The following is a 26,917-nucleotide window of genomic DNA, read 5'->3' as shown; positions in this document are numbered from 1 at the left end:
TACCTGTCAGCCATTTTGTTTACCAGATCAGTCTCAAAAGTAAACATGCACAACTAGGAACCTAAAGGAACATACATCGGACATTTTAGAAAAGTCCCTTAAGTACCTTGTGAGAAATAGCGATAACAAAAACTGTTTATTGATGGACGACAGATGGACAACGTACCCTAGATGCTGGGCGATTAGTATAGCCCACCATGTGATGATGGTGGGTTAAAAAGACCAGACAAAATTGAAACAGATTATCAGATTTTATTTTATGAAATAAATATTATAAACATTTTTTTACAATTTAAATATTGAAATTGTAAGATACATATTAGATAACTTGCTGAAATAGGGATGTTCTAATTATCTTTATACTAATTCACAAAAATAATAAAAAAAATCCTATACCTTGTCTCTGCGACCACTCCTCTATATCAGATCTAACCTTTCTCAGACAGACACAACACATTACTTAGTTATGGTACTCAGCAAACAGCAAAAACAAACTTTATCAATTAATAAACAAAATCAAGTTTGAAATTAGCATAATTCATAATTTTCATGTTTACTAAACACATAATTATAACAAAATCTCCACATCTAGCTAATGCTCTCTTGGTCCTGTTTAAATACTGTAATGATCACAAAGTTATCTCAGCTGTCATGTTTACTCGCCCACACACTCTCTCTAGCACACCCCCTTCCTCAGACCACACACACCCTTCCTCAGACCATGCACACCCTTCCTCAGACCACACACTCTCTCTAGCACACACCCTTCCTCAGACCACACACTCTAGCACACACCCTTCCTCAGACCACACACACTCTTCCTCAGACTACACACACCCTTCCTCAGACCACACACACCCTTCCTCAGACCACACACACTCTAGCACACACCCTTCCTCAGACCACACCCTCTCTAGAACATACCCTTCTTCAGACCACACACTCTTTAACACACACCCTTCCTCAGATCACACATTCTCTAGCACACACGCTTCCTCAGACCACACACACCCTTCCTCAGACCACACACACCCTTCCTCAGACCACACACACTCTAGCACACACCCTTCCTAAGACCACACACTCTTTAACACACACCCTTCCTCAGACCACACACTCTCTATAACATACCCTGCCTCAGACTACACACTCTCTAGAACACCCTCCCTCACAAACATTCACCCAAACACAAATACATGTCTTTGAATCCTCAGACCTGACACAAACACATTCACACCCATCCTCACATATGTCTTTACCCCTCAGACCCCACACTCATATCTATTGAAATAAATTTGAAAAAATAATAGCCACAGAATTGTTACATTTGGCTTAATTAACACAAGGTTCACCTGCAAAAGCACCTAAAAAAAAGTTTTTGGGATAAATCAATGCATCTCCTAACGTTGTCCAATTGGGTTTTTGAGTTATACTAGGACACATGTAGTTACAATATTTTCAAGGAATGGTTCTGTATCAACAATGCCAAGCTGACATGATGGAGTGCTAAACTGTGACATGGTCAGTCAGTCTGCTTGATACAGTAGCTACCACTGAAAATCAGCCTCCGAGCCATCATTACTGCAAAAAAAAGTAAAAGCTGGTCAGACAAGGTGTTCATTTTAGATCAAAGGCCATATCTTCAATGATATTTTTATCTAGAGGCGTAACAAAGATACAGGTTTATTAAATACCCTACCCCTTCTGTATGAAAACAAAATGACATCAGTTTTCATGTAAGGATAGTTCAAGATTTAATTCCAACAAAATATAAAAATGGGAATCAGATTAAAATCATTCTTTAATACAATGAAAACTTTTCGTGGTTTTTTTTTATCTTGTTGATTTCGTAGGTTATCTTCAACCACAAATTCATAGGTCCATGGAGTAATTATAAGTTTAATAAAAAGTAATTCTCTGTATGAGTGGGTACTCATAATCCACTAATTCATGTACCTACAAAATGGTGTTTTTTTGGGGAACCACGAAATTTCGGCGCCAGGAAAATATCTGATTTCACAGAATTTGGTTTCCAATATCTTATAAATACTCTTTTTAAGGAAACTTTTATCTAGACAGCTTCCTTTACACATATTTTGGACCCAATCAAGTTTTGGACTTTAGAGCTAGCAGAACTTCAGTTTAAAACATCTGGAAGTGTAAGTTTTCTATTTCGTAAGGTTGAAAAGAACAAATAAATATTTAAACTACAAAAGTCTACATCTCCAAATAAAAAAACTATGTGAAATATTTTACCAATCATTTTTTAAGTAATCCATATTTGTAATAGGTAGATCACAACTCATGTCTTACCTGTAAAACCCAGAAAACATAAGTCTTACCTATAAAACCCAGAAAACACAAGTCTTACCTGTGAGCATCAGCTGCAGATAGGTCCTGCTCCGACTGGGTCGGTGTGTCCTGAAATATCAAATAAAAAGATTTAATGTGGGATTCACATATATAATTAAAAAAAAATACATAATACATGACATTTTAACATTAATAGTACTGGGTTAATTATTTGCAAATAAATATGTTGAAGGAGATAGACTTAGAAATAATATATCATATAATGTTTACTACCTACAATCTGTGTAGCTAATATTACCCAAAGGTGGAACTTACTGCATGTGAAAGTTGTCTCCCCTTGGACCAGGTGTCCACCGTGTTTTTGGCCAGCTGAAACCACATCACAAGCATTGTTCAAAGAAAATCATATAAAACTACTGCAGGTACACATTTGTGTGTTCTCCCAAAACATTCCAAAACCAAACAGCATGCTGAATACCTTTTACAAGATATAACAATTCAGACATTTCTAAAGCATGATAAATAATTGTTTTTTTTGTCTTGAGTCATATTACACTTTTATACAGCGGTGCTAGCATTTCTGGTGATCACTAGGTGTACCGGTATACCTTAATCTGGCTCTTAATTACTAATTTCTCATCGACATAGATCATATTACAGAGGTCTACAGACAAATGCATTTTAGTTACTACATGTACAAGTACATACAATATTTCAGTTTCATTTAACATTTGTAATAGCCTTGTAATGGCTCCATATACCATACAATATGTCACGTCTTCCTGTCTTAGACGGAGACTCCAGAATTATCATCTTTAGTTTTAATATCTTAAGTTGGTAATTAAATACCCTCTACCAGGGTATTTTGTTTAAGTTTAAATTCTGTTCATCATAACGTTTGTAACTACGACAGTTACAATGTTACCGTGTAATCAGCTATCAGTGTAAGGTGTAACTACGACAGTTACAATGTTACTGTGTAATCAGCTATCAGTGTGAGGTTTAACTACGACAGTTACAATGTTACCGTGTAATTAGCTATCAGTGTAAGGTGTAACTACGACAGTTACAAAGGTACCGTGTAATTAGCTATCAGAGTAAGGTGTAACTCCGACAGTTACATTGTTACCGTGTAATCGGCTATCAGTGTAAGGGGTAACTACGACAGTTCCAATGTTACCGTGTAATCACCAATTAGTGTAAGGTGTAACTGCGACAGTTACAATGTAACCGTGTAATCAGCAATTACTGTAAGGTGTAACTAAGACAGTTACAATGTTTCCGTGTAATCAGCTATTAGTGTAAGGTGTAACCACGACAGTTACAATGTAACCGTGTAATCAGCAATTAGTGTACGGTGTAACTACGACAGTTCCAATGTTACCGTGTAATAAGCTATCAGTGTAAGGAGTAACTACGACAGTTATAATGTTCCCGTGTAATCAGCTATTAGTGTAAGGTGTAACTGCGACAGTTACAATGTAACCGTGTAATCAGCAATCAGTGTAAGGTGTTACTACGACAGTTACAATGTAACCGTGTAATCAGCAATTAGTGTACGGTGTAACTACGACAGTTATAATGTTACCGTGTAATAAGCTATCAGTGTAAGGTGTTACTACGACAGTTACAATTTTACCGTGTAATCAGGTATCAGTGTAAGGATTAACTACGACAGTTATAATGTTCCCGTGTAATCAGCTATCCGTGTAAGGTGTAACTGCGACAGTTACAATGTAACCGTGTAATCAGCAATCAGTGTAAGGTGTAACCACGACAGTTACAATGTAACCGTGTAATCAGCAATCAGTGTAAGGTGTAACTGCGACAGTTACAATGTAACCGTGTAATCAGCAATTACTGTAAGGTGTAACTAAGACAGTTACAAAGTTACCGTGTAATCAGCTTTCAGTGTAAGGTGTACCTAAGACAGTTCCAATGTTACCGTGTAACCAGCAATTAGTGTAAGGTGTAACTGCGACAGTTACAATGTTACCGTGTAATCAGCTATCAGTGTAAGGTTTAACTACGACAGTTACAATGTTATCGTGTAATCAGCTTCCAGTGTAAGGTTTTTTTGACATATTTACGGTAGATTTTGTCACACACTTTCTCTCCCATGCAAAATATGAAACATTAGCACGTAAGAAGTACTTTCTATTTCATCTTAACAAGTTAAGACATATTAAGTAAAGATTTCTATCAATGGTAGATCAAAGCCATTACTGAATGACCATTAAGAATATTACGAGTCATTACTTGATACAAACATGCAAACACTCTGTGAGACCTATATACAGACAACAACTGGCTGTACTACAGTGTAAGTGACTGATAAATGTCAGTTTGGCCCGTCAATCTAAAAAAACCTCTACATCTGTGACAGCGTTATCCTCTATGAACAGGCAGTGAAAAAGTTTACCTGTCACAATTAGGTTCTGAGAATCTTAATTTAGAACAAGAATACTCCCTACAGAAAATTCCGATAATCTTCAAATGTAATCTTTGTATTCAGTTACAACCATCATATTCCCTATAGTCCAGTTCTGAAGATCATAGTAAAGATCAAAATTTCCCTAGAAATGTTCCGATAATCTTCAGATGTGAATGTATGTATTGTTAGTATTATAAGTGTGACATTACATATATCACACCTCCTGCAGTAGAAACCAAACTAACCAACTTAACCGTGCACCCGATCCCAGAGTCACCGACTCAGAGCACCTGAACCCAGAGTCACCGACTAAGAGCACCTGATCCCAGAGTCACCGACTCCGAGCACCCGATCCCAGAGTCACCGACTCCGAGCACCTGAACCCAGAGTCATGACTCAGAGTACCTGATCCCAGAGTCACCAACTCAGAGCACCTGATCCCAGAGTCACCAACTCAGAGCACCTGATCCCCAAGTCAGACTCAGAGCACCTGATCCCAGAGTCACCAACTCAGAGCACCTGATCCCAGAGTCACAGACTCAGAGCACCTGATCCTAGAGTCACAAACTTCGAACTCATATTCTGAATTCATTTATATGGCTTTAATTTCTTTTTTGTACAAATTGATGTTTGTAAATAACTTTATAAATTATAAATAAAAGAAACAGCCATACTCAGGCCCCTAGCTTGTTGTCTCCAACATTATAAGTATGATGCCAAAAAGATAACATATCATAATCAGGAGCAGAAAAACTTCATATGTTGTTGAAGCAAACAAGACAGATTGACTTAATTGAGTCTGAGTCAACTGACAAAGTAAATATAAGTAGTGGACCTGATACAAAAGTCAAACTCAAACTAGCTGGTGACATTCACGCTTGATAATGAAATCAATTGAACTGTAATATTATAAAGAGCCCAAAATCCAGTGCCTTTTGATCTAATATGTAAATGACTTGGTGACCTCTCATGATTAAACATGCCTGAAAATAAAAAGTGTCTAAGATGCACCGATGATGATGAGTGTAGTGAATACATGAAGCACAACAGGTCTATAGGGTGTAGTGAATACACAACAGGCCTATAGGCTGGAGAATAGCTTAGTGTTGTTACCTGTCTCGGCTGTACAATACAAAAACAGGTCACAAATAGACTCTCATCACAACATCAAGTCAATATTCAGACTCCACTAGCGGAGATCTCTGTTTAAGGACATTCTTAGGAAATCAGACTAGACTGCCAACAATGTCTTCAGAGACGACATAACAAAACGTCAACTCTGATATCATAGTCTTGTTTTATCAAACAAAACGTCCACTTAGACAAGTAATATAAACCAATAACTCAAACAAACTCTGTCTTAATTCTATCACAACACTCATATTGGAAAACATTCTGACCAACAACCCGAAAAAATCCTGCCTCAACCCTATCCCTAACCCTGTCTCACCCCTATTATAATACCCACTGACTCTAGGGTTATCAATAAACAACCCTAACCCTGTCACTCGGAACTTCTTGGCCGATACGGTCATCTAACGTTGAAAGGAACTGGAATCGGGGCGAGGTGTTCCGAATGTAACCCTGTCTCACCTCTATTATAATACCCACTTACTCTAGGGTTATCAATAAACAACCCTAACCCTGTCTCACCTCTATTATAATACCCACTTACTCTAGGGTTATCAATACACAACCCTAACCCTGTCTCACCTGATTATAATACCCACTTACTCTAGAGATATCAACAAACAACTCTAACCCTGACTCACCTCATTATAATACCCACTGACTCTAGGGTTATCAACAAACAACCCTAACCCTGTCTCACCTCATTATAATACCCACTTACTCTAGAGATATCAACAAACAACTCTAACCCTGTCTCACCTCATTATAATACCCACTGACTCTAGGGTTATCAACAAACAACCCTAACCCTGTCTCACCTCATTATAATACCCACTGACTCTAGGGTTATCAACAAACAACCCTAACCCTGTCTCACCTCATTATAATACCGACTTGTTCTAGGGTTATAAACGAACAACCTTAACCCTGCATCACCTCTATTACAATACCCACTTATTCTAAGGTTATTAACATCTATCCCTAAACCTGTTTCATCTCTTTAACAATACCCACTTACTCTAGGGTTATCAACAAACAACCCAAACCCTGCCTCACCTCCTTCTCTTTTTCTTTCTGCTGAGCCACCATAGCCATGTACTGCTTCATGGTGGGGTCAATCCCGTCGTCATCATCACCCTTCTTTTCTTCCTTTTGGCCTGGGTCAGAAGTAGGGTCATCTTCAAAGTCGTCTGACCCTCTCTACAGATAGATATCATTAGTAGTTGTGTAATTAACTAAGTGTGCCATACAACACTAATTGTATATTACCCAGTTATCATTATATTCAACTCCTCTGTTTATATTTTCATGTTGGTTCTAAAGTTCATATCCTATTATAAAACATCATAAATGACTACTTTATGCAATGTTTGGTGATGGTCTTGCATCAGATATTGAGCACATCAACTTTCTATAGGCAATGTTTTTAACTGAATATAAACATTTTACTGCTGGCCTTACAACATTCTTGTTAAAGTGTAATGCCTGAACCTACCTTTCCCTGAAGTCTTTCCAATTCTCTCTGCTCTCGTTCCCTTGCTGCTTCTTCTTTCTTTTTTCTCTCCGCCTCCTTTTTCTTTCTCTCCTCTTCCCATTTGTCCTCGTCCCCACTTTCTACTTCTTTCTTAGCTACGAGGATTGACAAATAAAATGACATTAAGACGAGATCATCAAATGAAACTGATCTAATAGATACAAATAAAGAGACGGTGAATGTTACACCTGGTCTATAGATCCATTCTAACGTACTACAGGTAATAAACCTACTTACAACACATGTAATGGCCAGGTTTACATTAAAAAAGAATACAAAAAATTATAATCCTTCATCATTACAAGACTGTACATATATAAATACCAGAAAAGGTAACTTAACACACCTGTTTCAGACTTCCAGGCATCCTCTAAAGTAGGGGCCTTCCAGGCATCATCCAGTGACACAGGGGCAAGCTTGCTCCCGGGCGGGGGTCTACTGGGGGTGGCTGGGGACTCCTGGCTGATGGGGGCTAGTTTCAGACCACCTATAGGTCGTAGAGGGCTTGTTTTTCTCAGGTCCATCTCTGTGTAAACATCAGTATTGTCAATATACATGTCATCACAGGGGACAATTAACACAATCACCCAATGTAATCTACCATCTCCCAGTCAAACTCATATATCGTATTTATTTGCTAGACATGAACAAATGAATAAATTCATGCTACCAGGATTGGGACCCAGGAATACAGCCCTGCCACTGTGGAATTATCTTTCCTTGAAAAAAATCACATTCAGTTATTTTAAAACAGAAGTTTCTATGCAACACCATGTATCATCAAAGCTACCTTGTCCTGACAGCTGATGTGTTGTCCTCACAAAGTATAATGAGGAATAAAGTATTTTATTGAGTCGACAGTACATTACAGAGTTACCTACCCCTGACAGCCGGTGTGTTGTCCTCACTAGATGCACCAGATCCTGGAACTACCATGATGCTGGGTGACCCTGGTCGAGCCTCAAGGTCAGACACAGTGATTGGTCGAGGATTCTCTATCCTCTCATCTGGATGGCTAAACAAAACATCAAGTAATCATATAACATCAAAGTAGTTCATATCGTGCATTATCTGAACTCATAAATTCATGCATGGGGAAAATTGGGAGTCAAATAAATCCCCCTTTTTTTTTTTAACTAATCAGAATGACCGTTACATACACACTCCATTGGCGTGTTGACAAAAGCATGTGTATGTCAAGGCGGAATATAAACGACAGAGCAAAATGGAAACAATCCAAAGGCAGCACACATATTTTCCCAGTTCATCATTTACAAGAGGCTCGTAGATTTCCACTAACTGATTTAAATCTCCAGAATTTCCCCAAAGATTGTGCGCCTATTTTTTGGGGGAAAAACACTCTGACATAAACGACAACGTGCTTCCGTACAGGGCGTCGCCATTACTGTTTTCCTGAGTCAACAGCGCTATATGTAAGACGCGATTTCATTGGATGCGAGCATCGCACGAAATTTGAAGGCTCAGTAAACACGGCTATATCGCCAAGGGTAAGTGGAGTGTGCACGAAGCGAACACTTGGCTAGCGAAGATGACACAAGTGATATAATAGAGAACCTTGAAAGATTTCAGCTAATGATAAAAAGGAATTTACTTTGCAAAGATGCAGTTTCCAAGATCACTGATAATGTATTTACTGTGCAGAAAGTATGACAATGTTAGATTTGAGAAACTTGGCAAGAACACTTGTAACCACTATAATTGATTGTCAGTATGATATAGAAATAAACAGCCAGGCATCAGAAATCCACTTACTGTTCACCATCATCAGACATATTAGAAATGTCAAACCTCGGGGGAGGGTGGTCTCTATCACGGGATCCTGTTAGCTCGTGTAGGCTGTCTGTAACAGTACACAGTACAATATGTATCATATCTAAAAACAGCAAGCAATTCTCAAACATAGTAATACGGCCATTGAAGGCCTATCACTAGATTTTCTTTTGTTATGCTATTTTCAAAAGTTTAAACTTAAGACAATATATTTCAACTTGTCTCTGTACTCTATTGATGGGAGTACTTACCTACAAGCTGTGAGGCTCCACGGCTAGCCTGCTGATACGGAGTGGAGGACATAGGGCGGTGAATCGGGCTTTCTCCAGGGGATGCAACTATCTTCACCTTCTTCTGGCCTGTCAATCAAACAGTAATCACATTCCAAAATCAAAAGTTCATCATTGAATCCTCTTCATTTTGTATCAAGGGTGGTGGTCAAGGGTAGGTAAGGAGGGTATCGGGTGGCTGTATCAAGGGTGGTGGTGAAGGGTAGGTAAGGAGGGTATCGGGTGGTAGGACAAGTATATGGATATAAACATTTACCCCTTGCTTATTTTAATATTTCTAATGTTAGGTCAAATGAGACCTTGTTCATTTTTGAAAACAATTTTTACACAAAAACGAACAAAACAAATTATTTCTATGTAAAAGTAGCAATCTCTAATGGGGAAGATGTTCTTCCTATGGGCAAGGGATCAAGAAACAGTTTCAGACAGAGATCACGATTTCAAAAGTGATTGCTCTTTAAAACAATTCAAAAATATTTTCTGGCACTAGCAATAAAAATCACGATTTCATTATGCACTGGACAATAAGGTAAAACTTGAACTTAAGTCTATATCATTTGATAATCCCAGGGCTTGATATCAAAGTGAAGTTATCACTTTTTTACATCAATACATATATTTCAGCTCAGATTCTGACCACAGTAGAACAGACTGAACACACAGACAACACCTACTGGGTCTACTGTCCTGAGGGTCGGCCTGCTGGCTCCCCCTAGGGGTTCGACTTGGTTCCGTGTCAGCCACAGGATTTATCATCTGGTACTGGAAATCTCTGTACACCTTCTCAAGGTTCTGAAAATAGTTCACTCAATTATATATAACCCATTTACATTTCTTAAACCCTTCTGGTAAGTAACTTATCCTCTTGTTATAATTATTCAAATGATCTTGGAGTAATAAAATTATAATATGGCAAAGTATTACTTATCTCAACAAGTATTGTTAATCTTGTGTGAAGTAATTTCATGAAGTATTTATTTCTTCTGTATCTCTGTTTTAATGTTTGATGAGAAATCTAGCTGACAATGTCATTCTAAGTAGTCATCTTGAACATGTAAAACACCTAGTGTAATAGAGTGATGTGTTAATTTACATAAGTCAATCATCTTATTAAAAGAATTTCAAACTAACTCCTATTAAATCAGACTTTTATAAAACCAGCTGATTTATGTTTCCTTAAAATCCAATATAATGGAAACCTCTACAGAGTTGATAAGGATAATCTTACTGTAATCAAGGGCTAATGAATGTCTCACGTCCATAAACAACTGGATGACTTACCAGAGCTTCCTTCTCCAGGCTACGGAGTCTATATTTAGCCTCAGCTACAATGTCGGCCGATCCCAGAGACCCATTATCTAGGTCTTCTTCCGATAGATCTGTATACACCTTTCCGACATTAGAGGGCAGTAAACCAAACTCTACATCAATGTCATTATACACGTCATTGTCCTCAAACCGGGGTCGTCGTGACAACGCCCGCCGCGGACTCGAGATATCAAGTCTGGGGGAGAACTCCGTTGAGATTTTCTGAAGTTCATTACCTCCCTCCGTACTGTCTGGTACTTGTCTGGAAGTGTGGAGCGATCCGCCACGGCTGTGTCAGACAAAAATAATCATCAAATTGACAATGTTTTTTACAAAACTTATTGAAGCAATACAATTAACAGACTATTTAATCTCTAATCAGGATCGCATATTATATTGACCCCTGGAGAATTTGTGACCTGAGAAATGTTTGATTTTTGCGACCTGAACCAATTGTTACTTGGTGTCTTTGACATGATATTCAGTAAGAAAGTACTATTATGACTCAACATTTGCTCCGATGTATTCAATATTTCTGGAAATGCCCCCAAAAAACAGTAATAGAATTTGATTTTTTGAGTGACCTCCCTTTAACCACCTACCTATCACCACCAGGGCGCACAGGCTTCCTGTATACTTCGTTGGTGAGGGCTGTGTAAATCAAGGTATACAGTTTAAATTTTAACTTCCGTAAATTATATTCTGTCAAAGTAACTATTGCATTTTCTACACACGGAACAGTTGAGCAGGCTGGTACTACAGTATATATTTATTTCATTTTCTGATAACTAGTTTGACAGACTATACAACTACATAATGCATAAATATATATATAGGTCTTAAGTTAACAAATGTTTTTGATAGAATGTTATTTTATTTAACCACACAAAGAAGACTCTGCCCACCTTGATGAGTGACAGACAGCTGTGACCTGAGGTCAACCACTTCACGGTTCATTTCCTTCAAATGAGACGTCTGGTCCTCAAACCTCCGAAGAAGGTCACGGTTCCGGTCCATCTACAAGAATAATCAGGAGCTTATGTTTTAAGATACAACTTCAACAACAACACAATAATTTGAATACCAGAAAAGGGTGCTTGCATTTTCTCCATCACTCAATCTTTAAGATAGCCTGGTTTACTCCTTATAGGGAAGGTACAGACTTATTTTTTCATTAAAATAAATCTCTTTCATTTGAACATAAAAGAATATATGAAAAATATCCTGGTTAGTTTTCTGTATTTTTTACTTCTTTTTTTTTTTTACAAAAAACAGTATTTTAATGGTTTCTGTTACTCCTTATCTTTGTCAAATCACAGAGGGTCAAAGTAAAACTATAAATGATCATACTTTTGTTATATGTAGACATCTCATGTTAGAAGATTCGGAAATCAAGGAGCTCAAAAAACAGTTTTATGGGCACCCATCCTTTACAGATTATTTTTTGCAATAAACAAAAGCAAAACAATTTATATTTACTGTAAAAACCAATGTTTATCAATTAAATCTGTTGTCTCCACTGTGGACAATAAACTGCCAAGGGAGATAACTGACCTCCTCCTGTAGACGTTTCTCCAGCTGTGATGTCTGGGCGCTGGAGAGCGTGGTTTCCTGGCGTAACGCCTCCTTGGCCTTCTCCAGATCCCGCTGTAACATGAGGCTCTCCGGGGACGGTCGTCTCAGCTCTCTCATCATCTCCTCTTGTCCTGGTACATCACAACACATCTTATTGACACATTGCTAGATAACTTATTGTTTTTTCAGTCATCTTCATTTGAATACAGGTTAAAGCTTATATAATGATTTTCTGCACAGAAAAGTGTTATTAGTATGTACAGACTGTTTTTTTGGTAAAACATAAATTCTTTCACATCTGTTTACTCTCACAAACGTTAACAGCTGAACACAATCATCAACATTGTATCAAATATTTCTAATCCAGTCAACGCTTGTCAATCAACTGTCCAGTAAGTACTTTAAGTAACAGTTTGGCTCAATTCCACACAAAATTGTCTGAGTAGTCCAACCTTTCACAGTCCAGCGACTTTAACTGGGAATGAAGGTAGTTACAATATATATGATGTATCACCTCATATGATATAAAATATGACCAAAAGTCTAGATATACAATACAATGAAATTCTACTCACTTCCTCTTTCACGTTCATTCATTTGCAACAACTCTGCAAGCCTCCTAAATTTGGGGGAAATAAAACAGTATTAAACATCTGTCAACTTGTAAATAACGTAAATTAACAGACAACATGATTATGTTTATATATTGTGATGCTGTACTTTTAATATCCTCTACCGTTTGAATTAATATATAAAAGTCCAAGCAAATATTTTACAGAACATACTAGCTAATTTGTTCATAAAAAGAATAGTCCATTCTAATTGCAATGTAAGAAATAAGGAACAGTATTATTGCCCATAAGACTCGAATTTTCTCAATTTTTTGTACTTGCAAAATCAGGAAGCAAGTAGTTGTGTGGCATTGTCATACATTGAGGTAATGTTAACCAAACCTCCTCCTGAAATAGAGACAGGTTTCCTTGTTACTCACGTTCTCAGAGTCTCCAGCTCACTCTTCATCACAGCGTTACTTTCCTGTAGCACCTTGTAATCAGCCATCTACAACACACATTCATTTCTATTTGTACTCAACTTGACTCATTGAAACTTCTAAATGTAGCCCGATACATTTTCTCATGAATTTAGTTAGATTGACCTTGAAAATAGCCTCTTCTGAAATGACACAACAATCGCCGACTTCATAAAAGGATTTAGTGTGATAGCAAATTATATCAAATTACGTCAATCAGCTTGTAATAAATGGGCCCGTATTCATGAAACCGTTCTCATGCTCAAGCATGGAGTCTATGCTCCAACCAATTTTCTTTTAACACATTTAAATCATGTCAAACAATCAAAAAGTCAAATGTAAACATTGAAAACAGTATTTGGCTTTAAGTCTCCTTAACAATTTTTCAAAATCCTTGACAAAATAAGATTTGTTTATTAACTTATAACCAGAACAAGAAATTAGGCTTGAGCACAAAATCCATAGCACGAGAACGGTTTCATGAATACGGGCCCTGGTGCCCTGTAGCTTGTAATAACTGGTGTCCTGTAGCTTGTAATAACTGGTGTCCTGTAGCTTGTAATAACTGGTGTCCTGTAGCTTGTAATAACTGGTGTCCTGTAGCTTGTAATAACTGGTGTCCTGTAGCTTGTAATAACTGGTGTCCTGTAGCTTGTAATAACTGGTGTCCTGTAGCTTGTAATAACTGGTGTCCTGTAGCTTGTAATAACTGGTGTCCTGTAGCTTGTAATAACTGGTGTCCTGTAGCTTGTAATAACTGGTGTCCTGTAGCTTGTAATAACTGGTGTCCTGTAGCTTGTAATAACTGGTGTCCTGTAGCTTGTAATAACTGGTGTCCTGTAGCTTGTAATAACTGGTGTCCTGTACCTAGTAATAACTGGTGTCCTGTACCTAGTAATAACTGGTGTCCTGTACCTAGTAATAACTGGTGTCCTGTACCTAGTAATAACTGGTGTCCTGTACCTAGTAATAACTGGTGTCCTGTACCTAGTAATAACTGGTGTCCTGTACCTAGTAATAACTGGTGTCCTGTACCTAGTAATAACTGGTGTCCTGTACCTAGTAATAACTGGTGTCCTGTACCTAGTAATAACTGGTGTCCTGTACCTAGTAATAACTGGTGTCCTGTACCTAGTAATAACTGGTGTCCTGTACCTAGTAATAACTGGTGTCCTGTACCTAGTAATAACTGGTGTCCTGTACCTTGAAATAACTGGTGTCCTGTAGCTTGTAATAACTGGTGTCCTGGTGTCCTGTAGCTTGTAATAACTGGTGTCCTGTAGCTTGTAATAACTGGTTTCCTGTACCTTGTAATAACTGGTGTCCTGTAGCTTGTATTATTCTATGTCACAAAGGCAAGTTCTGATAGTTTACGTCTTGTTACTTATGTTAACTTACATCTGGTAACTTGAAATAACTTACATCCCAAAGTTTTTACAAACTTAATTTTGTTAATTTGTAATATCATGCATCTTGTAACATTAACTTATGTCTTGTAACTTGTATTTACTTGCGTCACTAACTCATACTTACTTTACACTGCATAACTTGTATTAAGTTATGCCTCATAACTTTGCTTAAATGTTGCAAATTGTACTTACTTATTATATCTTTAATACATATTTATTTATGTCTTGTAACACATATCTACTTACATCTCTTAACTCATATTTACTTTCATCTTGTCATTCTACTTACATCTCATTACTCAAATTTACTTACATCTCATTACTTATATTTACTTACATCTCATTACTTGTACATGTATTTACTTACATCTGGTAACTTGTATTTACTTACATCTCATTTCTTGTACATGTATTTACTTACATCTGGTAACTTGTATTTACTTACATCTCGTAACCTGCCATGAAGAAGTTCATTTTGTCTTGATGCTGAAACTTCTTTATGTTTTTCTTCTTGAATCTTTGTCTATAAATAAAAACCAACAAGTTAAATAGACATACACGTAAGCTATTAAGGTTAATGGCATTACAACTTACTTCTTACCCAAAGGGTTCCTGACAGGAAAAATTGGTGTTAAAACACAATAACATATTAGTCTCATATAATTCTACATTCCATAATTTTTTCGTATTTTATATTTTATTTTGTTTTTGAAAATATAGGTCAATTCGTCATGATCTTAATCACTGACTGATGATATTTATCCAAAACCTTTCTCACATTCTACCAGGAGATCACAAATAACATCACATGAATACATCTTTCCCATTTTACCACAAGATCATAAGAATCTCCTATTACCTCTATGTCTGTCTCCTATCCCCCTCCTCTTCCCCCTCAAGCCTACCAAGAGAACACATACAAAAATGGTCATACAACCCCCGCTTGAGGAATTTTCTCCATCCTGCCTCAGGATTCCTTACACATCCTTTGTGTGTTTTGATGCAGATCTATTCTTGAGTAACTTACCTCAAGTTCGTTGATGTGGACCTCTCTGTCCTTGAGTAACTTACCCCAAGTTTGTTGATGCAGACTTCTCTGTCCTTGATTAACTTACCTCAAGTTTGTTGATGCGGACCTCTCTGTCCTTGAGTAACTTACCTCAAGTTTGTTGATGCAGACTTCTCTGTCATTGAGTAACTTACCCCGAGTTTGTTGATGCAGACCTCTATGTCCTTGAGTAACTTACCGTGAGTTTGTTGATGCAGACCTCTCTGTCCTTGAACTAACCTCAAGTTTGTTGATGCAGACCTCTCTGTCCTTGAGTAACTCACCGTGAGTTTGTTGATGCAGACCTCTCTGTCCTTGGGTTACTTACTGCGAGTTTGTTGATGCAGACTTCTCTGTCCTTGAGTAACTTACCTCAAGTTTGATGATGCAGACCTCTCTGTCCTTGGGTAACGTACCTCAAGTTTGTTGATGCAGACCTCTCTGTCCTTGGGTTACTTACTGCGAGTTTGTTGATGCAGACTTCTCTGTCCTTGAGTAACTAACCTCAAGTTTGTTGATGCGGACCTCTCTGTCCTTGAGTAACTTACCGTGAGTTTGTTGATGCAGGCCTCTCTGTCCTTGAGTAACTTACCTCAAGTTTGTTGATGCCGACCTCTCTGTCCTTGAGTAACTTACCTCGAGTTTGTTGATGCCGACCTCTCTGTCCTTGAGTAACTTACCTCGAGTTTGTTGATGCCGACCTCTCTGTCCTTGAGTAACTTACCTCAAGTTTGATGATGCAGACCTCTCTGTCCTTGGGTAACTTACCTCAAGTTTGTTGATGCAGACCTCTCTACCCCAAGTTTGTTGATGCAGACTTCTCTGTCCTTGAGTAACTTACCTCAAGTTTGTTGATGCAGACTTCTCTGTTCTTGAGAAACTTACCTCAAGTTTGTTGATGCGGACCTATTTGTCATTGAGTAACTTACCTCAAGTTTGTTGATGCGGACCTCTCTGTCCTTGAGTAACTTACCGTGAGTTTGTTGATGCAGACCTCTCTGTCCTTGAGTAACTTACCATGAGTTTGTTGATGCAGACTTCTCTGTCCTTGAACTAACCTCAAGTTTGTTGATGCGGACCTATCTGTCCTTGGGTAACTTACCTCAAGTTTGTTGTTGCGGACCTCTCTGTCCTTGGGTTACTTACTGCGAGTTTGTTGATGCAGACTTCTCTGTCCTAGAGAAACTTACCTCAAGTTTGTTGATGCAGACCTCTCTGTCCTTGGGTAACTTACTTCAAGTTTGTTGATGCAGACTTCTCTGTCCTTGAGAAACTTACCTCAAGTTTGTTGATGCGGACCTCTCTGTCATTGAGTAACTTACCTCAAGTTTGTTGATGCGGACCTATTTGTCATTGAGTAACTTACCTCAAGTTTGTTGATGCGGACCTCTCTGTCCTAGAGTAACTTACCTCAACTTTGTTGTTGCAGACTTCTCTGTCCTTGAGTAACTTACCTCAAGTTTGTTGTTGCAGTCTTCTCTGTCCTTGAGTAACTTACCTCAAGTTTGATGCGGACCTCTCTGTCCTTGAGTAACTTACCGTGAGTTTGTTGATGCAGACCTCTCTGTCCTTGGGTAACTTACCTCAATTACCTCAAGTTTGTTGATGCAGACTTCTCTGTCCTTGAACTAACCTCAAGTTTGTTGATGCGGACCTATCTGTCCTTGAGTAACTTACCTCAAGTTTGTTGTTGCGGACCTCTCTGTCCTTGGGTTACTTACTGCGAGTTTGTTGATGCAGACTTCTCTGTCCTTGAACTAACCTCAAGTTTGTTGATGCAGACCTCTCTGTCATTGAGTAACTTACCTCAAGTTTGTTGATGCGGACCTATTTGTCATTGAGTAACTTACCTCAAGTTTGTTGATGCGGACCTCTCTGTCATTGAGTAACTTACCTCAAGTTTGTTGATGCAGACCTCTCTGTCATTGAGTAACTTACCTCAAGTTTGTTGATGCGAACCTCTCTGTCCTTGAGTAACTTACCTCACTTGAGTAACTTACCATGAGTTTGTTGATGCAGACTTCTCTGTCCTAGAGAAACTTACCTCAAGTTTGTTGATGCAGACTTCGCTGTCCTTGAGTAACTAACCTCAAGTTTGTTGATGCAGACCTCTCTGTCATTGAGTAACTTACCTCAAGTTTGTTGATGCGAACCTCTCTGTCCTTGAGTAACTTACCTCACTTGAGTAACTTACCATGAGTTTGTTGATGCAGACTTCTCTGTCCTAGAGAAACTTACCTCAAGTTTGTTGATGCAGACCTCTCTGTCCTTGGGTTACTTACTGCGAGTTTGTTGATGCAGACTTCTCTGTCCTAGAGAAACTTACCTCAAGTTTGTTGATGCAGACTTCTCTTTCATTGAGTAACTTACCCCGAGTTTGTTGATGCAGACTTCTCTGTCCTTGAGTAATTTACCCCGAGTTTGTTGATGCAGACTTCTCTGTCCTTGAGAAACTTACCTCAAGTTTGTTGATGCAGACCTCTCTGTCATTGAGTAACTTACCTCAAGTTTGTTGATGCGGACCTCTCTGTCATTGAGTAACTTACCTCAAGTTTGTTGATGCGGACCTCTCTGTCCTTGAGTAACTTACCGTGAGTTTGTTGATGCAGACCTCTCTGTCCTTGAACTAACCTCAAGTTTGTTGATGCGGACCTCTCTGTCCTTGAGTAACTTACCTCAAGTTTGTTGATGCAGACTTCTCTGTCCTTGAACTAACCTCAAGTTTGTTGATGCAGACTTCTCTGTCCTTGAGTAACTAACCTCAAGTTTGTTGATGCAGACCTCTCTGTCCTTGAGTAACTTACCGCAAGTTTGTTGATGCAGACTTCTCTGTCCTTGAGTAACTTACCTCAAGTTTGTTGATGCGGACCTCTCTGTCCTTGAGTAACTTACCTCAAGTTTGTTGATGCGGACCTCTCTGTCCTTGAGTAACTTACCTCAAGTTTGTTGATGCAGACCTCTCTGTCATTGAGTAACTTACCTCAAGTTCGTTGATGCGGACCTCTCTGTCCTTGAGCGTGTCTTTGAGTCCCTGAAGGTGATCCTTATCCTCCCCTACACGCCGTTCATCCTCTGTAAGGCCACAAATACACAACTGATTAGATCTACACAATATGACTCAATACAATATGGCTAACAGCGCTTTAATTCTCCATGATCCAGAAGTGTAGACCAAATTATAAAGTCCCAGGTGGGATGTGGGGTCTAAGGGGGTCTAGGTTGTTACCTCACCTCTCAGTTTGGCCTCCCTGATTTCCAGGTTCTGTGTCCTCGCCATAAACTTTGCTTGTTCTTCTACCTTGAATCTGAACAGACAACAATGTGATTCAAACATTTGTAATCATAAATTGGCATCCAATTTATAACATGGTAAAATTTGTTGATTATCAGATTAATGCTCCCTGTCCCTACCACGTTAGTCATGAGACAAGCTATCATATTATATGTTATAAAATCTGTATAATGCAGAAGTTTGCAAATCTACAAATTTGTGATTATGAAATAATTTGCAATCAATATTTTTCTTCAAAAGTGGAATTAAAATAAAGAATATTTCTAAAAACAACCCCTTTTCAAATTATCTTTATCATTCCTCTTTGTTGTTTCAGTGTCTGCAGTGAGTGTGATTTAAAAAGCATATCTATGCTACACAGAAAGAATCAAATGGAAAAAACATGATGCAGTGTAGAGTTTTGAGTTCAGAAATAGTGCAGTAACATAATGTCTGTTTAAGGTTGAGTTGATGTCATGCTATAATACTGTAGAGTTACCTGATACAACTAACTGACCTGGAAATCAAAAAACACCGAGTACACCAATGTTTGTCTACTGAAACTTATCAGTTTTAATATGTAATTTTGTTTTTAATTCAAATTACATCCTAGTCACAAGGAGTGTTAAAAGTTCCAGAATAAAAGAAAACAGCTATGTATGGGGTTGTTTTGTTTGGAATCTAAATAAACAGGGATTTGAAAATTCAATGAACAGTTCAGAGTTTAAGTGGATTTGGGGCAAAATAAGGTCCATAATATACAAAGGCCTTCATTTGCAATTTCTGTTTGTACTCACTTTGTTCATTTCATTGTCAGGTTTCTATTCGTACTCACTTTGTCATTTCATTGTCTGGTTTCTGTTTGTACTCACTTTGTCATTTCATTGAATAGTTTCTGTTTCTTTCTTACTTTGTAATTTCATTTGCCAGTTTCTGTTCCTACTCACTTTGTCATTTCATTGTCTGGTTTCTGTTTGCACTCACTTTGTCATATCATTGTCTGGTTTCTGTTTGTACTCATGTTGTCATTTCATTTTCTGGTTTCTGTTCGTACTCACTTTGTCATTTCATTGTCAGGTTTCTCACTTTGTCATTTCATTGACTGGTTTCTGTTTGTACACACTTTGTCATTTCATTGATTGGTTTCTGTTTGTTCACACTTTGTCATTTCATTTTCTGGTTTGTTTGTACTCACTTTGTCATTCACTTGTCTGTTTTCTGTTTGTACTTTGTCATTTCATTGACTAGTTTCTGTTTCTTTCTTACTTTGTAATTTCATTTGCCAGTTTCTGTTGGTACTCACTTTGTCATTTTGTTGGATACTTTCCGTTTGTTCTCACTTTGTCATTTAATTAGCCAGTTTCTGTTCGTACTCACTTTGTCATTTCATTGGCTAGTTTCTGTTCGTACTCGGTCTCCTGTCTACTGACTAGATGTTCTCGATGCTTGAGGTTAGAATCCTTATCTCGTAGTCGATCTACCATCAGTTGTTTCTCCCTGCAAACACAAGATATCTGATGTGAGCACAAGGGTAACTGTTGGATGTCTTCCTTCAACTTCAGTTACAAAAACATATCATATATATTGTAATATGAAACTGGATCTACACAACAAGGTTTATAATGTCCAGTTGTGTATGATCTTGGTTAGAGGTATAACAGAAATAACCCCCTGAAATCCTGGCAATAAAACTAGAACTTAGAAGTACACCAAACTCTGTGATGATGGGAGCTGGACAATTGTTCAGATATTGAAAGAATAAAGTATGACAGGGAAGGTTACTCAGCGGCAACAGTACTTCTCTTGTACTCAATACAAAACAGCATCTTTATGTGTGACCTACCTGTCGTTGATGTCAGCCTGGCGTTTGACGTCGGCCTCCCGCCTTCGCAGCTGTTCAATTTCCTCAAGTATGGTCTGACGTTGGGTGTATATCTCCTTCTCATGCATCTACCAAACATGGAAACAATCATGTATGATCAATCTCAATCAGACAAACACAAACATCTACCAAACATTGAAACAACCATGTATGATCAATGTCAATCACAGACAAACACAAACATCTACCAAACATTGAAACAATCATGTATGATCAATGTCAATCACAGACAAACACAAACATCTACCAAACATTGAAACAATCATGTACACTTAATTGTACACAGTCTTATCCATCCACACATCTCTACCAAAATGCATCCACACATCATGTACACTCTATGAGTTTGAAGATTCCATACACCTTATACACATGTGATTTTAATAAGTTGTTCTGATTAAACAACTCTTTAGGTAATGTGAGACTAGACGTGAAGCTGGAACAGCTATCACTAATAACTATAATTGGCTGTGGTTTATGTTGTGTATTGTCCTGTTAGTCTGTAATGCTACACATTTTAAAATAAAATAAAATAACTTTACATGCGAGTCCTTCTCATTCAGCCGAAATCTGTTTGACTTGAAAAAAAGGTTAGAACAAAGTTTGAGTACCTCCTGTTCTCTCTGCATTCTCTCTATAGAGTTACGCTCTCTTGTTGTCATGGATTCTGTTTTATTCTGGTAGGTTCTCTCCATCTAAAATACCACACAAAGAACATCAGTGACCAAACAATGCGGTTATTAATTAATCAAAGTCAAGTTTAACGTACTGTATATAGTGATTTTAGCACAGTGAGATATCAACCAAACACAAGTAACTTTTAATTTTAATAAATTTTAAAGTTCAATAAATTTTGGAAAAGCTTCATTAGTTTTAGAATTACTGAAATTAATTTATATTTCACAAAACTGATTCAGCACCGAGTAATTTTTAGTGCAGACTGCCCTTCAACATTAAGTGATATTGTGGAAAGTCTCCAGATGAAAATTGTTTTCAAACCACCTGTATTTTTTTTTCATCAACCTGTATTTGTGTGTACATTAGTAATAATATAATCACTAAAAGAACCTGTATGAAATTTTATTAGTAATCAGTTAGGATGATGCCTGTACCTCACGTCGTAGTTGGTCCATCTCACGACGACTATTCTCTTTCTCCTCGATACGGATCCGGGCAATCTCATTTTCCTTCATCCGTGCAAGCTGTCAACACAAACACTTTTATATACACCTGTGTCTAAAAAAATATATTTTTATTTAGCAAAATCATAATCTTTAAAGGAAGTGTTAAGAATTGTTATCCAGCCATACTCCTATTAACTCTCACCTCAAGCTGAAGATCAGATCTGTAACGTTCCTCTAACTGCCGCTGAAAAGACAGCAATCTGTCCTCCACTGCCGTCACTCCAAACTTATAGTGGTCATCTCTTTTGGAGGAGTAAAGGTCATCAACTCCTACCAGCTTTTCATCTGAGATTGAGAAAGATTGTTTGGTTTTAACAGAAAATGAAAATGAAAGGTTCAAAAAGAAGCACATTTGATTATTCACCTTACTCCATGAAGTGAGGGGTTCACTTTGATAATGTTAGTCTGCATATAGCTCACCTAGGGAAGTGATGGGTCAGACCATGATGAGGTCTGTCTGGGTATAACTTACCTAAGGAAGTGATGGGTCAGACCTTGATGAGGTCAGTCTGGGTATAACTTACCTGGTAAAGTGGTGGGTCAGACCTTGATGAGGTTAGTCTGGGTATAACTTACCTAAGGAAGTGATGGGTCAGACCTTGATGAGGCCAGTCTGGGTATAACTTACCTAGGGAAGTGTTGGGTCCGACCTTGATGAGGTCAGTCTGGGGATAGCTTACCTAGGGAAGTGATGGGTCAGACCATGATGAGGTCTGTCTGGGTATAACTTACCTAAGGAAGTGATGGGTTAGACCTTGATGAGGTCAGTCTGGGTATAACTTTCCTGGTAAAGTGGTGGGTCAGACCTTGATGAGGGTAGTCTGGGTATAACTTACCTAAGGAAGTGATGGGTCAGACCTTGATGAGGTCAGTCTGGGTATAGCTTACCTAGGGAAGTGATGGATCAGACCTTGATGAGGTCAGTCTGCAAATAGCTAACCTAGGGAAGTGATGGGTAAGACCTTGATGAGGTCAGTCTGGGTATAGCTTACCTAGGGAAGTGATGGGTCAGACCATGATGAGGTCAGTCTGGGTATAACTTACCTAGGGAAGTGATGGGTCCGACCTTGATGAGGTCAGTCTGGGTATAACTTACCTAGGGAAGTGATGGGTAAGACCTTGATGAGGTCAGTCTGGGTATAGCTTACCTAGGGAACTGATGGGTCAGACCATGATGAGGTCAGTCTGGGTATAACTTACCCAGGGAAGTGATGGGTCCGACCTTGATGAGGTCAGTCTGGGTGCCAAAGTCCTGGACAGCATTGGTATGGAGACTTGCAATTTCACTAAGCAGTTGCCACAAGAATCCTATAAATAGAACACATATTCAGTATTTGAGCTTCAGTGTACTTGGGGCTACAATAGACAATTATGGACTTTTGTGCTGGTGAATATGATGTAATATGAACCTGAAAAAAGAGATATTGGTCGAGGCTGAGGTTCAGGTTCATATCATCAGGTTTCAGGTTCATATCATCACATCATATTTACCAGCACAAAAGCCCATAATTGTTTTATTATGTGCTTCAACAATACAATTTTGTATTGGTAACTTTTACTGGAACGAGCCTTCGTATAAAATTTAGCCAGGGTTGAATCCAACAGTTTGGCATTGTAGCTTTTGAAGACATCGTCAAGGTTAAGCAAGGTTAACACTGTGTGTTCGGTGGCCTTTTTTATGTTAGCAGCATCTTCATCTTCAAGTAGTTTTTGTAAATTTTCAGATGTAACGGAGGATAAACGTTCGCCTTCAGATCGCATTCCTGTCTAACTGCGCACATGCTACGACAGGTTCCGGGGAATTTACATATAGGCTATATTTTGAATTTGATATTCACCAGATAACCAGTCTACATGAGTTTTTGAGGACTGGTTATGTTAATAGGATCCGACCAATGTGAATGCGAGCAATGTACAAGCATATAATCATAGACTTTCCAGAAATATACACTACCTTTAATAATATACCACCGAAATCAAATTATGTTGATATGAGCTCTGACATCAATCAGCCAGAATCTGTTCTGTGACAAGTGAGTGACAGTGTTTAACAAGAGTTATAACGTAGAAGTTTACCTTTTTTGTGATGTTCCCCTTGAGGTGAGGCCTGTAAAAAACAAGACAACAAACACTTAATACCAAGATTTAACCTTTAATCAGCCATACAGTACATAACAAAACTAACCTTTAATCTTATGTTTTAACAAGGCCTAACCCCTCATCATGGCCAGGACATTTGGGGTGTAGAGATCTGATAAAATCCATCTACCAGTAGTCATTAGTTATATGCACATCTACTAAGAAGATTTTTGCTTTTAAAAGTGATGGATATAATTAATAAAATACTGCATAGAATCTAGCAGAATGGGTTTAAGAACTGTTTTCCTGTGCTAGCCTAAGACTGGTAGATCTGCTAAATACCCGCCCAAACAACTAAACCTCACCATCTTCCGGTAGAGTCGAGACTGAGAGCTGATCCCCAGGAGCTGCAGAAGATCGTGTGTTCCAAACACCTAAAAGTAGGAACAAATCAACCATTTAATAAACATTTAACTGATTAAGTTCATTATCATTTTAACTCTTATGAGAAGTCAATTAATCAATTATTTTAATAACATTAATATTGAAACAAACATTATCTCTACTGAATTGTTGTATAACCCTCATCTCTACTGAATTAGTGTACAAATTGTATCTCTACTGAAATGTTGTACAAACCTTATCTCTACTGATGCCACTTTCCGGGAGGAAGACACTGAGTGAGTATTCATACTGACAGCGGCGTAGGTGGTCTGCAATTAGGCTGTTTGAGGCACGGTGAAGTAGAGATCCCTCCTCTGGGACTCGTAGGTCCCTAAGTGTCAACTGACCCTGTCCTCGTGCTGTCTGCTGTAGCTCTGTGACAATACTGTTCCGGAGCTGACTCTAATAAAAAATAAATATGGATAAGATTAAAGTTAGCATGACTGTTTTAGGTTCTACATCCTTACAACAGTTAAGATGACAATAGTCAAAGTCTATGGCTTTCGTGTCCACTCATGAAAAAGGGCCATATAACCTCCACCAATACATTCACACATTCACATGACAACCCAGTCATACTTTCTAAACTAGAGATTCTTGTTGAGACTGTGAAAACCAAAAGAAAAAGTGTAGGAGTGACAGAAAAGAATCAATTAGGGAAAAGACCATGATTTATATATTTTCCTTCCTGATGCATAGGCACCTGGCCAGCAGTTTTGGTTTTTGAAACCTTAAGAGACGTTATTTGTATATGTGATGAGAGAAGAATAAAACCAATACTACAGTATATATCTCTTTTATGATAAAGCTGGTTTTATGCTTCATCGTCGTCATCATTATCATCTCCTTATAACCAAAACATACTTTGTGTAGAGCATAAACATTCAATGACATGTTGAAGATTTGTAATGTAGCATCTTTTTGATATTTTATTTTATTTTGCTGCTACTTCCCTTTTCCTCGATTAACTTGATATGCAGCACATTTTCTGTCAATGAATTAATTCTACTTTTGTCACATATTTTTTTTTGCACATATTTCTGTACTAATTCATTAATTATTAATTATGCATGCATGTATATATGTAACTCTTCAATTATGGAGAAATAAAGATATGAATGAATCAATATAAGCATAACAATCTGCATATACAAAAAATACCCTGTATACTATAAAAAAAAAAACACCACCAGGAATGAAATGAGTCTAACCCACCTTCCACAGGAGTCTGACGTTTAATCAATATAAGTATATATAACAACCTGTATATAAAAAAAAAACTGTATACTATATTGTATTTTTTGTATACAGTATAGATTGTTATACTTAAATTGATTAACCGTCAGACTCCTGTGCTATATGTTTTCCAATTCCTGCAGTTTGTGTGTTAGCATCTTTACCCAAGCACAGAAATATCTCTTTAAAGCTTATCTTTTGTTGAAACAAACAAATGATCAATGAAACACGATATTCATCGTTATTTAACTGGATATATGTAACCGACACAAATTTTCATGTGTGACAAGTGTAAACACGTTTTTCACGCATGGCGGGCACTAGGTGAGTATAGTGTCAACAGGTAAAGGTGACGGTTTAGTAATGTTTAATTAAAATCCGAATGTTATTCGTAATACTGCCCACGGAATAACACAAAAAAAAGTATCAGAAATTAACTAATCACCTTGATATTATCGACCAAACCTCGATCACGGAGGCTGTGATACAGCCGATTTCGAAGCTCCTCAGCCGACAGGTACTCTGGTGCTTCCTTATCCATTTCTGGATTATAATGTACAGTAACCCGGTTTATCGAAGTGTCACCATTACGATATTCATTTCTTGACTACACAGACAACGTAACATCATCGTTATATAAACTGAAAGTGCATCATTAAGTTCCGAACCCAGCTGATCTTCACCTGTCAGCCATGTTTCAAATAATTGCGCTTTGTTTACATCGGACCAAATTGCTCGGAATTTCCTGATTGGTTAAAACCCAATGAGGCCTTCAAAGGGATTTTTTTTTTAATTGGCTCCGTAGTAATCCGCTACCGCAAGAAAAGAATCAGAAATAGGTGTCCTCGAGAAAACAATGCGTAAAAATATATATTTTATTTAATGAAGATTAAAATACATTGGTAAATAAAAGCATTTGGACAGTGGAGATGATAATTGATAATCCAGTCACTTCTAA

The 26,917-nt window shown here is 37.9% G+C and overlaps 1 protein-coding gene across 1 annotated transcript; it reads right to left on the bottom strand.

Annotated features, from left to right (window-relative positions):
• Window positions 1–238: 238 nt before the first annotated feature.
• LOC110457417 (oral-facial-digital syndrome 1 protein homolog) lies at window positions 239–26,680 on the bottom strand. The gene is made up of 29 exons (XM_021508694.1): window positions 26,405–26,680; window positions 24,919–25,125; window positions 24,645–24,713; window positions 24,277–24,307; window positions 23,401–23,508; window positions 22,343–22,485; window positions 22,129–22,218; window positions 21,628–21,711; window positions 20,978–21,084; window positions 20,512–20,631; window positions 19,095–19,168; window positions 18,844–18,935; window positions 15,261–15,338; window positions 13,368–13,435; window positions 12,952–12,995; window positions 12,356–12,507; window positions 11,707–11,818; window positions 11,404–11,452; window positions 10,775–11,090; window positions 10,168–10,285; window positions 9,455–9,562; window positions 9,186–9,273; window positions 8,294–8,427; window positions 7,759–7,938; window positions 7,374–7,507; window positions 6,935–7,078; window positions 2,629–2,682; window positions 2,372–2,421; window positions 239–1,581 (listed from the first exon to the last, which is right to left on the bottom strand). Exons 1-29 carry the CDS (start codon window positions 26,498–26,500, stop codon window positions 1,548–1,550), a joined length of 3,084 nt encoding a protein of 1,027 aa, XP_021364369.1. The 5' UTR covers window positions 26,501–26,680; the 3' UTR covers window positions 239–1,547.
• Window positions 26,681–26,917: the final 237 nt, after the last annotated feature.

This window comes from Mizuhopecten yessoensis, unplaced genomic scaffold (assembly GCF_002113885.1).
Source record: "Mizuhopecten yessoensis strain PY_sf001 unplaced genomic scaffold, ASM211388v2 scaffold9133, whole genome shotgun sequence".
Taxonomy (NCBI): Eukaryota; Metazoa; Mollusca; class Bivalvia; order Pectinida; family Pectinidae; genus Mizuhopecten; species Mizuhopecten yessoensis.
This window is presented reverse-complemented; position numbering and strand designations above follow the sequence as displayed.